The sequence below is a fragment of the Mus caroli genome, unplaced genomic scaffold (genome assembly GCF_978045245.1).
Source record: "Mus caroli unplaced genomic scaffold, Mus_caroli_1 scaffold_2, whole genome shotgun sequence".
NCBI lineage: Eukaryota > Metazoa > Chordata > Mammalia > Rodentia > Muridae > Mus > Mus caroli.
The window spans coordinates 26,357,728-26,372,548 of NW_028227257.1; the positions used below are offsets into that span (position 1 = coordinate 26,357,728).

A 14,821-nucleotide genomic window follows, 5' to 3' on the forward strand; every position below is an offset into this window, starting at 1 on the left:
AGTTCTTCCTCTCGGCTGCCTGTGTGGTTGAGATGTGACCTCAGAGCTTCTTGCTGCTTGCCGTCATGCACCCCTTCCATGAGAGACTCTCGCCCTCTGAAACTGTGTGCCAACATAAACTTTCTTCTATGAGTTACACTTGGCCACTGGACTTTATCACAGTAACAGAAGAGTAGAACTAATACATGTTTCCTCCTGCCGGTCCTGCTTCTCTGGAGGAGGTGCTCGACCTGCTGAGGTTCACCCAGCGTGCCTTGGAATCTGAGACTTTACAAAGCATGAGGTCCAGTTTTAATATTTTGGTTTCCTGATGGTAAACAACGGAAGTCATTTTGTTTTTAAAAAAGATATGGGTATATTTTAAAGTAAATTATATAATATATAATACCTTTAAAAAGCAAAATACAAAGTTGAAAATTTGCATGCCTCTTGCCAAGGCCCAAGTAACTCAGGCCAGGAGCTACTACAAAAACATGACACACAGTTTCTGTCTGTCCTTCCTTCCTTTTGGTGATGTCTTGCCTCTAAGCCACACCTCAGCCCTGCCTTCAGGTCCCTCTCCGAGCTGTAGTTTTAAATGTCTGTGTTATAATTCAGTGCTGATGTTCTCCTCCTATTCTGTAACAGTTTAAACGTTACACAGAAATCCCAGCGCTTCAGCTACAGGCAAATCATTCAAAAAGGCACCAATCACTGACAAGGACACCTCTTTGTAGATACAATAAATTTGATTGATTTTAATTACACATTTTAGTTTAGAATCACTTTTACATTGCTAGACAAAGAGATAATACAAATAAATATCAATTGTAAAACTTAGAGAGTCCCAAGTACTGGCATATCCTGTATCTAAAGACAGCCAAAGAGAAGGTCAAGATCAACAGGAACTCCAAAGAGCCATCAAGCCCCACCCACCTCCTGCCTGCCCATATCAGGGCAGAGAGGAAGGTGCTAGAATCTTAAAGTATCAGACCAAGTCTTGCATGGTAACTGTGGGGCATTCTGTTCTTACCTAGATCCCTCTGAGATTTTTTCATTATGGCTTTTGGAGTACATCAGTAGCCCCATTTCATTCACGGATGGTGTCTGGATGGTCCAAGATGCTCACAGTACCCCTCAAACTCGAGAAGCCAAAGTGAGGCAGAACTGATAGCCTACGTTAGCAGGGGTTTGACGCTTCTCAGGAACTTGGCAGAGTCTACATTCAGTGAAGGAGGACTTAACGAGAGTCGGGAAGAGCAGACAAGTGGCCTGTGCCTGAGCTGTACTGCACTCTGGCACCGTGGTCATGGAGATGTAGGTGGAACAATTCAGGCAGCATGCAGGCATCAGACAGGGAGCAAGTCAATGTAGGTCAGTCTAACAAAGTGCTTCATGCCTATGGTTTGGGGACTCTGATTCTGACTGTAAGGATCTGGAAATTGTGTCATCTGTTACAATTTCAGATACATTCTACTGAACAGAGGAAGAGAGTCCCAAGAGGATTGTATGCGCAGCCTCAAACTCCTCCCAGATGGTCTTCTTAGATCCTTTTAAAGATTTGCTTCTAGACTACAGTAGCTACTGCAGGCATGGAGGCCTTCCAGAACCTCAGCTAGATAACTAACAGCATAAAGCTTTGGTCCCTCAGTGAGCTTGACATATCCTCTAGACTCTTGGCTCAATTCAGAACTCAGAGCAGCAGCATTCTGGGGACAGCAAGACATTTTTACCATCTGCTCTCTTCAGTATCGGATCCGTATTGAGAAAAGAGAAGCACCAGACGCTGTCGGGGAAGGGACAGCTTCATCACCACGTGGCTGGCCTTCCACTTGGTGTCCACAGACCACTGTAGGAACCCAGCAGACGACAGGGCAGGCTTGCTTTAATAATCATGTCTTCCAGATTTTTTTTTCCTTTTGTCTTCTTGGAAAAGTTCTATGTGTCACTTAACCCCCGCCACTAGCACATTAACCACTTCACGACACCAGCATTAAGGTATGATCGTACCTGAAGTTTGCAATCCTTTGTTTTGGTACACAAATGTTTTCAGCCTACAGAATTTAGACTAGCTGTGAGGAAATGTAAGAGACAAGTGTCACCAGCAAACAGCCACCTTAGAGCACACGTCTCCTCATTTGGTTCCTAGTCAAACAAGCAAACTCTTAGGACCCAAGGAAGAAGCAGGGTTTGAGATCAAGAAAAGATGAGACAGGTTCCATTCCATCCTAGGAACTGAATAGGGCTCTGGGCTCAGAAAGGAAGCTACCAAGAAGATCCATGGATCTCCGTGATGTGATAAAGAATGCCAAGACATTGCACGTTACTCCTCCTTCCATGGGCTCTGTCCAGAAATGTACCTGGAGACCAAGTAGCTGAGTTAAAACGTATCTCAAAGCCACCTGAGTTGCCATCTTCCTGAGGCACCATGCCAGCAAGGTACACCAGTGTGGCAGACTTGAGGACTCAGACTGTCCCCTCAGGTTTGGATCATGGACTCAAAGATACTTCATGGGGCGTGCGTGCTTCTAGCCTGGATTAGTCATTCTGTGGGCCTTTCACACAGACAAAGGCAAACACTGGACGCTGGAGTATTTCTAAAACCGGGCAAGTTTTCAGTCTCTCTTAGAGACACACCCAGAGCACAGGCACGAATGTGCACAGGCAGCCCCACACACTCATGCATTTATTTCTCTTGGGGAAAATGAGTAACTGCCACCTAATGACCAACATAAAGCAAAGCTTGAGGTGCCGTAACATGAAAAACTAAAACTTATAAACCAAACTAGTCTATGTAAACAGGAGGTGTGGACTCCCCTCTGAGCCTACTCAGAGCCTCTTCTTGCCAGCACCTAGGGCTCCTCTCCACCCAGGGGAGCCACACTCGCAGGAGTCAGTGGCTTCTGCTCCAGGCAGACAGGATTCCTTTGCTTCCACAGCTACCTGCCCTTCCTCCTGCTGAGTCTCTTGCTGCTAGTCTGCATCTGCCTCCTCACTCTTCTGCTCCCAGGACAGTATGGACCCTTGTGGGCAATTCACAAGTGCCCTGCTGATGCCTTCCCCCAACTCAGCTCCCATCAGAGAAGGCAGAGCTGGCTTCCCCTTTCCACCTCCAGGCACACTCTACAGGCGCACTCTGTAGGTGGGTCTACATGAGTCCACTCAGACAGAGCATGTGTACGTGGGGAAAGACGGTGACAAATGAGTAAAGTGACATGGTAGATGGACATGGCACTGGTTTATAGACTTAGGTCTTTAACAGGATGGTCATGGTTTTGAGATTTTAAAAAAGCTATTTCCCCAAACTCTCCCAGGAGACAAAGGGAATGTCTTTTCTATTGCTTCCAACACCAAGTCCTTCTGGAACAGGATCTGGAAGCCACTGCCCCATTCAACCGATTCCAGGTAGATCTACTCCTACTGAGGAGCCCGGAAGCTGGATCGCTCGCTCATCGTGCCATCCTGGGCTTGGTTCCAAGTGAGATATCTCATTTCACCTGACAGAGGCAGGCACCTATTCAAGTTCTAGGGCTTTCATTTCTCAGCTCCACTGCCACTTTAGGCCGAGGCTCCACACACAGTCCTAAGGAGGCCTCGACTCCATATTGTTTAACAAGAAGGGAGGCTGGTGTGAAGAAGAGGCTAGAGAAGAGGAGAGGAAGGGAGGGTGGGAAGGGAAGGAAAGCAAGGTCATGGTCATTCTCTTGCTGTCCACTTGGACTTTGCAGTTTACCTTACCCATGCATTCTGAGATGCTAATTAAAGGACACTTCCCAGAGGAACTGAGTGCCACACCAGGACCAGCATGTTCGGGCAGATTAAGTTAACTAATCTGCAAAGAAGCTATCACTCCTCCTCGGGGGGATGGTTCTGCGTTTAGGCTCAAGTCATGTCTGCAGTATTGTGCTCGCTCTTCTCTCAGAAGACAATGCTGTTCCCATCCTGGGAGCGGGTGCTGGGCTACTTGGGCACCAGCCCCCGAGACTGTGGGTAAAACTGAGATGCAGGGTTTCCTGAGGAGGAAGAGGAGGATCCTGATTTCCTGCCACTCCTGGGCCTGCAAAAGTCAAACACATGGGACATTACCAATGGTTATGCACGTTCCAAGGTGGCCTTTCCTCAATGGCGTGAAAACCAGGAGTCTTTGAACTGTAACCACTAAACTAACAAGGCCCTCTGGGCCTGGCCAACCCACCTGCCAGGAGAAGTGTGAAATCTGGAAGGAGGGACTTGGGGTGCTCAGCAAGTACAGGCCAAAATAAACAAGGACTAGGCCCATGCCCTCCTGGGAGCTGGGATTAAAGTATTCACTACTACACCTAGCTCAAATGTTCTTTCAAACACAGGTCCCTGAAGCTACTTACCTGGCCTTGGGTTTTCTGTTGGCAGTACTTTCAAAGGATGAGGCATCCACCTGTATCTCATCTTCATCCTGCAGAGCTGCATCCAGCGCAGCCTGAACCTTGGGAGAGATGGCTGGGCCCTCGTAGTCTCTGGTTGTCCGGCTGGGCATATCTAACTCCAAGAGCATGATGTTCTCCGCCTGTGGCAGGAAGCACAGCGGTCACCAGCAGGTGCAAGGGAGCCAGACATCCTCTGAGAACAGAACTGCAAGCTACTGCCACTAAGAGCCTCCCAGGGAGGCTGGCAAGACGATGGCTCAGCAATTAACGATGCCGACTACCAAGCCCGATGGCCTGAGTTCAATCCTTGGAGCCCACAGAGTAGAGAGAGAGATTTGACTCCCACAAGTTGTTTTCTGATCTGCACACACATGTCAAACTCACTCCCAACTCCCTGTGCCTCCCAGAGGCTGGGACTGCAGGAGTGCATCATCACCACATCCACGTCAGCTGAGTTTTCTGAGACAGGATAGTGATGTGAACCCGAGGTTACAGAGTCAGCTGGACTGGAGGCAGCAAGCCCTGGAGGTCCTCTTGCCTACCTCAGCGCCAGGACTGCAGGTGCATCCTGCAGCTCCCAGCTTCTTTTATGGGTAAGTCCTTGAACTTAAGTCCTCGCGGCTGTATGGAGGAGAGCGCTTACCAACTGAACCATCTTCAAAACCCCAGAAAATATGTCTTACAAATTTTTTCCTGGTAGGTCTGAAAGGGATTTGTTTGTTTGTTTGTTTGTTTGGGTGTTTTGTTTTGTTTTGTTTTGTTTCATGGTTTCCCTGTGTAGCCCTGGCTGTCCTGAAACTCACTCTGTAGATGAGGCTGGCCTCAAACTCAGAGCTCTCATTTATGTTTATGAGTCATCTGTATTGCAATCCAGGTCAGTGCTTCATTCCTTTTGTTATGGCCAATAAAAGTTACTGCATAAATATCCCAATTCATGTACATTCATCAGCTGACAGACATTTGATTGGTTCTGACTTTTAAATAATGGACAAAAAACTGCACTGACAATGTGCAAGTTTTTGTGTGAACATGTGTCCTACTTTCTTTTTTATTATTGTGACAACTGTCATGGCCAAAAATAACCTGGGTGGGAGGGGCAGGATTTATGTAAAATTCTTTAGTAGTATTTAGTATTATAATGAGTTTCAGGCCACCTTGTATACAAAGGGTAGAAGGAGATCACACACACATATACACACACACACACAAAGACCGGGACAGAGACAGATACAGAGAAACAAAGAGAGGGTCAGAGAGAGACAGAGAGGAGAGAGAGCCATATTTCACTTCAAGATCATAGTCCATTATTGAAGGAATTCAAGGCAGAAAGTTGAGGCAGGAACCTGAAGGCAGGCCTGCTTGCTCTTCCACGAATTTGAGGACAATGGGAACCATAGAGAAACGCTGCTGACCAGCTAGCTCACTCACTGGTTCATATTTGGCTAGCTTTCTTTCTTTCTTTTTTTTTTTTTAAATCTTTTTTTTTGGGGGTGGGGGGGTGGGGTGGGGTTGAGACAGGGTTTCTCTGTGCAGTCCTGGATCTCACTTTGTAGACCAGGCTGGCCTCGAACTAAGAAATCTGCCTGCCTCTGCCTTCCTGGTGCTGGGATTAAAGGTGTGTGCCACCACGCCCAGCTTGGCTAGGTTTCTTATATATAGCCTAGGGATGATGGCAACCATAGTGGGCTGGGCCCTCTGTATCAACTGATGATCAAGATACCTCCCAACAGACCTGCCCATAGGCCAATCTGATCTGGACAGTTCTTCACTCTAAACTGTCCTCTCAGACAATTCTAGGTTGTGTCACGTTGACAATTATGGCTGAGTAGGACAACATGTGCTTTGAATTCTTTGGTGTGAACACAACATCTGGTGTGTACTTAAGATAATGCATGTTTTGAATTATTGGGGGGGGGGTGAAGGAGACAAGTGTTTTACAGATTGTTAGGTTTGTCTTTAATGTTGACGAGATCTACTTTTTCCTTAATTACATGTTGAGATGTTCTTTTTTCTTTTTTCTTTTTTTTTAGATTTATTTATTATTATATCTAAGTACACTGTAGCTGTCTTCAGATGCACCAGAAGAGGGTGTCAGATCTCATTATGAATGGTAGTGGTTGTGGTTGCTGGGATTTGAACTCAGAACCTTCGGAAGAGCAGTCGGTGCTCTTAACCACTGAGCCATCTATCCGCCTCCCCCCCTTTTTTTTTAATGTTGAGATGTTCTATCCATTACTGAAAATGTAGCAGTGAAGTTGCCAACAATTATATTTGACCTGTCCTTTTCTCCCTTCAGTTCATCCAGTCTTGCTTCATGTTTCTGGGCTTTGCAGACTGTAACTGCTAGTACTCTCTTGGAACTTTTATGATTATATAATGTTCATCTTTATAACATAACAGTTTTGCCTTATGCTACTTATAGATTATTATTCTAAGTGTCTTTCTGTCAGTCTGTCTCTCTCTCTGTGTGTGTGTGTGTGTGTGTGTGTGTGAGAGAGAGAGAGAGAGAGAGAGAGATCCTTCTATCCTGTGTATACAAGGTGGCCTGAAACTCATGGCAGTCCTCCTGCCTCATCCTTCCAGGTGTGACTCATCATACTTAATTAAGATGGGTGATTTTTAATTTTCTACCCTGATTTTCTGCTTTTGTTCTTTGCAATAAACATATCTCCCACAAGATGTGAAAAGGTAAAAAGTCATCACTAATGGCTTACACAGATGTTCCAGCTGTTTGCAGGCAGCAGCATCTGTGTCCCTGGAAGTGAATGCAGGACAAGCATGTGCTTGCCCCACTGAAGGACTCGCTTCTGCCTCCATCACAGAGCAACCCGGTGAATGAGCCCTGCCTAACTCTGAAGACAACTTGTATACAGAGAGGGTGCGTCCTTGCGCCACTCGACGGCTGCGCCCGGGGTGTGGGTGAGGGTGGGGGTCATGGGCCGCAATCATCAGCTTTAAATATCCAGACAGTGCACAGAATTTCTCCAGTAAAGCCGGCTGATTACTAAACATCGAGAGTTACTGCTTTCAATCCCACTTTTGGTCATACCTGTGCCCTGGAAAGACACACATTTTATTTGGGCACTTTAAAAACATCTTCTTGACTCAGTTACAAAAACCTGGCAGACTTTGCACATCTGAAACTGCTAGAAACATGCTTCAGAGGCTTCTGCCTGCCCCCGCCCCTCTTCCTCCCTGTAAACCCCACACAAGAAGCACGTTTTCATTTCCTTTCTCTATTTTAAATGACTAAGCACCAGGAGGAAAAAAAGCACCCAGTTCATCTGGCTCTGGCTTGAAAGGAGAGTTTTGTTTTGTATTGTTTTCTTTAATTTTTAAGTGAAGTCAGTTATGATAGCTCACATCTGTATTCTCCGTGCTTGTGAGACTGGAGCAGGAGGACTGCCTAAGTTTGAAGCTATTCTGAACTACATACTAGGCCAGGTTAAGCTACAGAATGTGACCCTGTAAAAATCTTCATTATAAAAAGAATACAGGGGCTGGAGAGATGGCTCAGTGGTTAAGAGCACTGACTGCTCTTCCAGAGGTCCTGAGTTCAAATCCCAGCAACCACATAATGGCTCACAACCATCTGTAATGAAATCTGACGCCCTCTTCTGGTGTGTCTGAAGACAGCCATAATGTACTTATATATAGTAAATAAATAAATTTAAAAAAAAAAAGAATTGCAGAATACAATTAAGTAAAATGAAGGAACTTTAAATTGAGCACACTCTCACTGCTCAGAAGTAAGTAGCTCAATGCTCATGCATTTCACACACCAGATTTTTAATTCATATATATTCTTCTAGCACCAACTTTTTTATTTTTTATTTTTTTGCTATTGTTGTTGAGATAAGGTTTTCATCTGTAACCCTGGACGGCCTGAATCATGTTATATTTATAGACCAGGCTGACCTTTAGTTGCATCCTGCATGCTGGATTGCAGATATGTGCCCTCAGGAATAGTAAAACTGGTTTTTTTTGTTGTTTTAGTTTGTTTGTTTGTTTGTTTGTTTTTCGAGAAAGGGTTTCTCTGTGTAGCCCTGGCTGTCCTGGAACTCACTCTGTAGACCAGGCTGTCCTCGAACTCAGAAATCCTCCTGCCTCTGCCTCCCAAGTGCCTGGGATTAAAGGCGTGAGACACCATGCCCAGCTTGTAAAACTGTTTTATAACAGACCTCGCCTCCCAGTCCATCACTTGCCACCTACCTACCCTCTAAACAACAGGACTGGAGACAGAGACCTCGGCAGAGTTCAATCAGACCTCAGGTATAGGTCTAGCACACAGAAAGTGTTTGCAAATAGAAAATCTGCAGCATTTTATTGCAAGATATTTTGGGGTTGTTAAACAGTGCTCAATATGTCACTTTCAGTGACTTGCAACTGACACAAATGTTAAATGGCTGTAGCAGTTCCCTAGCAAAGGCCCATATCCCACCATTAAACCTGCATCTTTCTACGTTCTCATATACTTGCCCACCAGGGCATCCTTCTCTGCTCATGTACCTGTTCCCCACTCCTCCGTTGTCCTGAAGTTCTAAATCTCACTCTGCTTCACCTTTCTTGTTGTAACTGTGTGTGAAAATGCAGGTGCAGGCATGTATACTTGCCTATAGAGGCCAGAGAGCAGCCCAGGCATCATTCTCAGGAAAGCTGCCAGCCTCCTTTAAGACGTGGTCTCTCAGTGGCCTGGAGCTCACCAACTGGGCTAAACTGGCTGGCCAGTGAGACCCAGGTCCTCTTGTCTCTACTTCCCCAGTATTGGGGTTACAAAGATACACTGCCACAGCTGGCAAAATGGCTAAAGAGAAAAATGTGTGCTATCAAGTCTGTCAATGTAGGTTTAGTGCATGTACACACACACACACACACTACAATGTAGTGAGAATGTGTCTGTTACCACACCTGGCGTTTTTATGTGGTTTCTGGGGCTTGAACCCAAGTCCTCCTGTTCAAAAGACAAGGACTTTATGGAGTAAGCCCCAACCCCCTGCCTTTCCGTTTAGTTTCCATCATCTACTTGTTACATCATGTATCATTGTGTTCATTAGTGTACACGTCCTCAAATCTCTGAGAAAGTCAGATATAATCCCTGTGACTTGGCATGATGGTGTCTGAGGACTTCTCAAACCTAAATTCCTCTGGAAGAAAAAACATAGAAAGACAAACACTGGGGCTAGTGAGCTGGCTCAGTGGGTTAAAGTGTTTGCTGCCAAGCCTGACAACAGAGTTTGGTCTTTGGGACCCATATTGTGGAAAAAGAAGAAACCCAATGTCCACAAGTTGTCTTTGGACTATTGCTGTGGCATGTGCATGCATTCCCCTCCCCCCAAACATACATGCACATATTAAAACAATGAATGTAATTTTAACAACTTTTTAAAATCAACCAACAGTCTCCTCACCCTGTACCGGGGCTCTGGCCGAATCATCATGGACATCCGTGCATGCTGGCTCAGAGGTCTCTTGTATCCCACAGCAGAGACAGGCCGCTTCATCATCTGCTGGTTTCTGAAAACAGATGACAATGTTGAGGCCCTGCTGGACTATGCCCCACAGCCTAAGACAAGGCCAATGGGGTTAAGCACTCAGTGAGTACTCTGATAAGTACTCCAAGCTAGAGTAAGAACTCAAAGCAGGAACTCCTGAGACCAAGGCTTGATAGACGATGCCTGACGATAACTGCTTAGCTTTTTGCTTGAGGTGCCATCTGACTCAGATGTGAGCATCATGTTTCTTTCAACCTGGAAAGGACCCCAGTCACTATCTTGTTCTCAGACAGCAGACAAGCATAGCTACCAGTACTACCACTCCTGCATCCCTGACAGGTAGCATACAGCATAACCCCTGTCCTGTGGCCTAGCACATTTCACTTTACAGGGGACAAGAAAATTTGAGATCATGGGAAACGCTATACCTAACTAGTTCATGAGTGACAAAGCCTCCTGGTTTCTAATGTTAAAATGAGTACCCAGGCCTGTACCTCCTGGGCCTGTGGTGCTACAACATGAGCAGGCCAGCTCCAGGTTTAGTGCACTCTCCCCACACCCCAGTGCCCCAGTCCACTTGGCAACATTCTTTGTTTTCCCACAAGCAAGTCTACTTTAGGTCCACAATGACTTACTCCAGTCTGGTTATAGGATGTAATTTCCAATGGTCTTCTTCATCATCAAAAAAGGATCTATTCATAATTTTATTCTTCTCTTCCAAGGGAATAAAGTTTTCTATAATAAGATGCCTGTAAGAATACACATAGGTGAATACAGATGAAAACTGCACATAGAGCCAGGCAATGGCACATACCCATACAGTCTCAGCTACCTGGGATGCTGAGGGAGGAGGTTCCCATGAATCTATGATGCCATCCTGGGCTAGAGTGAAATTCGTTTTCCAAAAACAACAATAACAAAATAAGTCAAAGTGCTGACTATCTGTGAACATGAATATATGGAGCTATATATGGCAAGAGTCAAGTCACTCAGCAAACATTTACTGAGCAAGTACTATAGGCCAGTATCATACACAGAGCTGAAATACAAACATGAAAGACACCTGGTCCTCAACTGATACAAAGAGACTGCAGTACAGAAATGACAGGTCTGTCCCAGGAATATGGACAGGTCATTCCTACTCAGGTACGAGCAGAATAAGGATGTGAGTGTGTGTGTGTGTGTGTGTGTGTGTGTGTTTGGGGAAGGTGACATAGAAGTCATCCTAGAACAAATATTTACTACCCAAAGTAGATGGGCTTTTACAATGCTGAATGTAAGTTAGGGATGGAAGCTCGCTCACCCTTGCGACTTGCTGTCCAAGCTAAAACACTGTCCGTTCTAATCATCCAAGTAAGAAGAATTGAACATAAAAAATAAAGATGATTCCTGAGAAGAGTGTGTGTGGAGGTCAGAGAACAACTTTGTGAAGTAAATTCTCTCCTTCCACCTTTCTGTGCATTCTAAGGATCAAACCCAAGTCACCAGGGCTGCACTCTGCGCACCTTCAACTGCTGAGCTACCTCTGTAGCCCCTCCCCCTGAACTTTTTTAGATTATTTTACATGCATGAGTTTGTTTGTTTGTTTTGCTTGGAACTAGAGTTAGAAATGGTTATAAACCACTATGTGGGTGCTGGGAACCCAGTCTTCTGTAGGAGTAGCAAGTGCTCTTAACTACTGAGTCATCTCTTAAACAGCCTTATGCACATTGAATTTTAATTGCTCTGTTCGAAAGTTAAAACTTGATTAATAAAAAAATCTAATCCCAGCAGAGGGAGGCAGAGGCAGAGACAGGAGGATCTCTCTTGTGAGTTTAATCTGGTCTACCTAGTAAGCTCTATATCAGCCATGACTACACCATAAGACTGTCTCAGGAAAGAAAGAAAGAAAGAAAGAAAGAAAGAAAGAAAGAAAGAAAGAAAGAAAGAAAGAAAGAAAGAAAGAAAGAAAGATCCAGAGATCCATCTTGTTGGCTTATTAGAAACACTAAAATCACCAACAGAGCTGGCTTTTCATTGTTGTTTATTTTTAAGACAAGATCTCACTGTGTGGTCTGGGCTAGGCTTGTGATCCTCCTGCCTCAACCTTACAAGTGCTGAGATGACATGCTGTGACACTCTATCATCTACAGAGCATTAAAACACACTGCTCAGGGGCCAGGGCTCATGGCTCAATAGGAGTGCTTGCATGCGGCCTTGGGCTTGATCTTCAGCACTGAGGTGATGGCATATAGCATCCAGAGTTCAAGACCAGCTGCAGTTACACAACAAATCTGATGCCAGACTAGGCTACAGGAAACTGCATCGATTTCATGAGAACAATGAATGGTCTTAAAGTACTCTGGCTGATGAGTACTCAGATGTCATTAGATCAGGAGAAAAAAGTTTACAATAAAGGGGCAAGAAGATGAGGGAGAAGGAACAGGGAGACTGTGTGGTGACCTCACGAAAGTAGGCTGAAATAAAAAGGACCTTGTCAGGACCAAGCAGGGGACAGTGGGGTGGCTGAGGGTGAGCTGGCAAGCAGGCGGCTTGTCCTCAGGACGGTCATTCCTGAACCTGGTCGCCGGCAGAGCCTGCCAGGTACTCACTTGAGCTTTAGCTCCCGGGTGAGTTCATTCTGTGTCTGCTCCAGCTCCTGCCGCTCTTTGATGTGTTCTTCTTGGAGGTCGTGGATCTCGGCCTTCACGGCCTGAAGCTTGGAAAAGAGCTAGAGCCGGAGAGACACAGCTGAGGAAAGGCTGACCAAGGAAGGCGCGCCCCTCCCCCAGGCTCCCAGCACCTATCTCCTACCTTTTTGAGCTTTTTGGTCTTGATGTCCACCTCCTGCTGCAGGGAGGTGTAAGTCTCTTTCAGTTCCAGAGTCTCCTCATCTCGACTCTCCATTTGCTGCTGGATTTCTCTTTCTCGACGTTTCTGAGCAACACCACAAAATCCATCAGCTTGCCCTAGTGACCATGTCTACACACTATGGGCTGGATGCGCCCAGTCGGCTCTGGCTAGCATGGGCTGACAGCTCCTGTCCATTCCCTCTGGAGCTGCTCTCATCCCACGGCTGTCTGCTCTGTGGCCTGATGTCAGTGTACGCCTTCCTCCCCATACAAGAATGCAAGGTTACCTGTTCTGCGATCTCCTGGCGTTTCTGCTCCAGGATCTTCTGCTGTTCGTTTGTATGATCTACTATATTTTTTCCTCCGACAAGCAGCTTACTCTCCATGGCCTGAGTGAGGAACAAAGCAAAATCCATCCTGTGGTCCATCCCAGAACATAACCCCTCACAGGAAGACCTAGAGGACAGGCTCATGCCTGGCTAAGCATAATGGTCCATGCCTGTGCTCCCAACATACATATGACTGAGGCTGGAGGATTGCAAGTTACAGGCCAGCCCAGGGGACATATTGAGACCCTGTCCAAAAATAACCCAAAAAACAAAAAAACCAAAACCTCCCCAAAAACAAACAAGCAAAAAAACAGTCTGAGGCTGGGGAGATGGCTCAGTGGGTAAGAGCACTGACTGCTCTTCCATAAAGGTCCTGAATTCAAATCCCAGCAACCACATGGTGGCTCGCAACTACCCCTAATAAGATCTAATGCCCTCTTCTGGCACATCTGAAGACAGCTACAGTGTACTTATGTATAATAATAAATAAATCTTAAAAAAAAAAGTCTGGGGGAAAATACATTTGCCTTGCCCATAGCAGGATGGGATCCCATCTGACGACACTGAAGGTCTGGCAGCTTGAAACATGTGCTTTTCAGGGTTTGGGCTTTTGTTTAACCGAGTCATTTATTGGGTTGTTCATGCACAGCACTAACCCCACTGTACACAAACTAAACATAGCTGGTGTGCTCCAGACCGAGGTGCTGCTGGCAGTGAGGCTGGACTGTGAGGCTCGGAGCCCACCGAGACATAGACAGGTAAACAGGCTTGGACCAGACGCTCTGGGATGCCCTCAGGAGGGAAGTGTGAGGAACTAAGGGGAGAGGCACACTAAAGGTCGAGGAGTCAAGCTCTCAGAGGAAGTTGGGGACAGCTTCCTGTCTGAAGGGACAGCTACACAAAAAGCTGAAGTAAAAATAAAAATCTACTAAGAAAACACTCCTACCCCCATTGTTTTTTTTGTTTTTTGTTTTTTTTTTAGATTTATTTATTATATGCAAGTACACTGTAGCTGTGTTCAGACACTCCAGAAGAGGGCGCCAGATCTCGTTGCAGATGGTTGTGAGCCACCATGTGGTTGCTGGGATTTGAACTCTGGACCTTCGGAAGAGCAGTCGGGTGCTCTTGCCCACTGAGCCATCTCACCAGCCTCCTACCCCCATTGTTAGCCCAGGAGTAGGATTCGGAAGTTGACAAAGCCAAGAGAGGTCGGAGTAGAGTAAAAGCCTCAGATCCCAGTTAGGAAACCAGGCATGGCCCTGAGAGCCTCAGGGAGCATGGACAGTATGCCAAACAGGAGTGCACAGCCAGACTGCTTTAGGACCACACCCTTGCAACAGGAGGAATTCCTGGACGAGAGCAGCAGAGCAGCGGCTGAAGCCCTGGCAGGAAGCTGCTGTGCAGCAGGGCATGGGCAAGGGAGCGGGATGAGGCAGGAGCAAGAGTCTCTTGAGACTGAGGGAGCTGGACAGATGGCTCGGTGGTTAAGAGCACTGACTGCTCTTCCAGAGGTCCTGAGTTCAATTCCCAGCAACCACATGGTGGCTCACAACCATCTGTAATGAGATCTGATATCCTCTTCTGGAGTATCTGAAGACAGCCTATAGTGTATTCATATTCATAAAATATAAATAATTCTTTAAAAATACTCACTGTAGAATATAAGGGTACCAGCAATTTCTTGCATGTACATAGTCTCCTGGAGCCAAGCACAAGAATGGTTGCAGGAAACATGGAAATAGCCCACATTAAGAGGAAAGTGGAGCGAACATCACAGAGTATTTGGA

General features: G+C 46.0%; 1 protein-coding gene across 1 annotated transcript in view; it reads right to left on the reverse strand.

Moving 5' to 3' along the window:
- Positions 1-722: 722 nt before the first annotated feature.
- Positions 723-14,821, reverse strand: part of Kif3b (kinesin family member 3B) — a 43,515-nt gene continuing 29,416 nt past the window's right edge. Inside the window, exons 3-9 of the mRNA XM_021150026.2 lie at positions 12,993-13,094; positions 12,668-12,790; positions 12,466-12,584; positions 10,510-10,623; positions 9,791-9,896; positions 4,344-4,522; positions 723-4,036 (exon numbers count right to left, since the gene is read on the reverse strand). Of these exons, the coding sequence (XP_021005685.1) occupies positions 3,940-4,036; positions 4,344-4,522; positions 9,791-9,896; positions 10,510-10,623; positions 12,466-12,584; positions 12,668-12,790; positions 12,993-13,094 (840 nt within the window). The 3' untranslated portion in view covers positions 723-3,939. The remainder of the gene's footprint in view (positions 4,037-4,343; positions 4,523-9,790; positions 9,897-10,509; positions 10,624-12,465; positions 12,585-12,667; positions 12,791-12,992; positions 13,095-14,821) is intronic.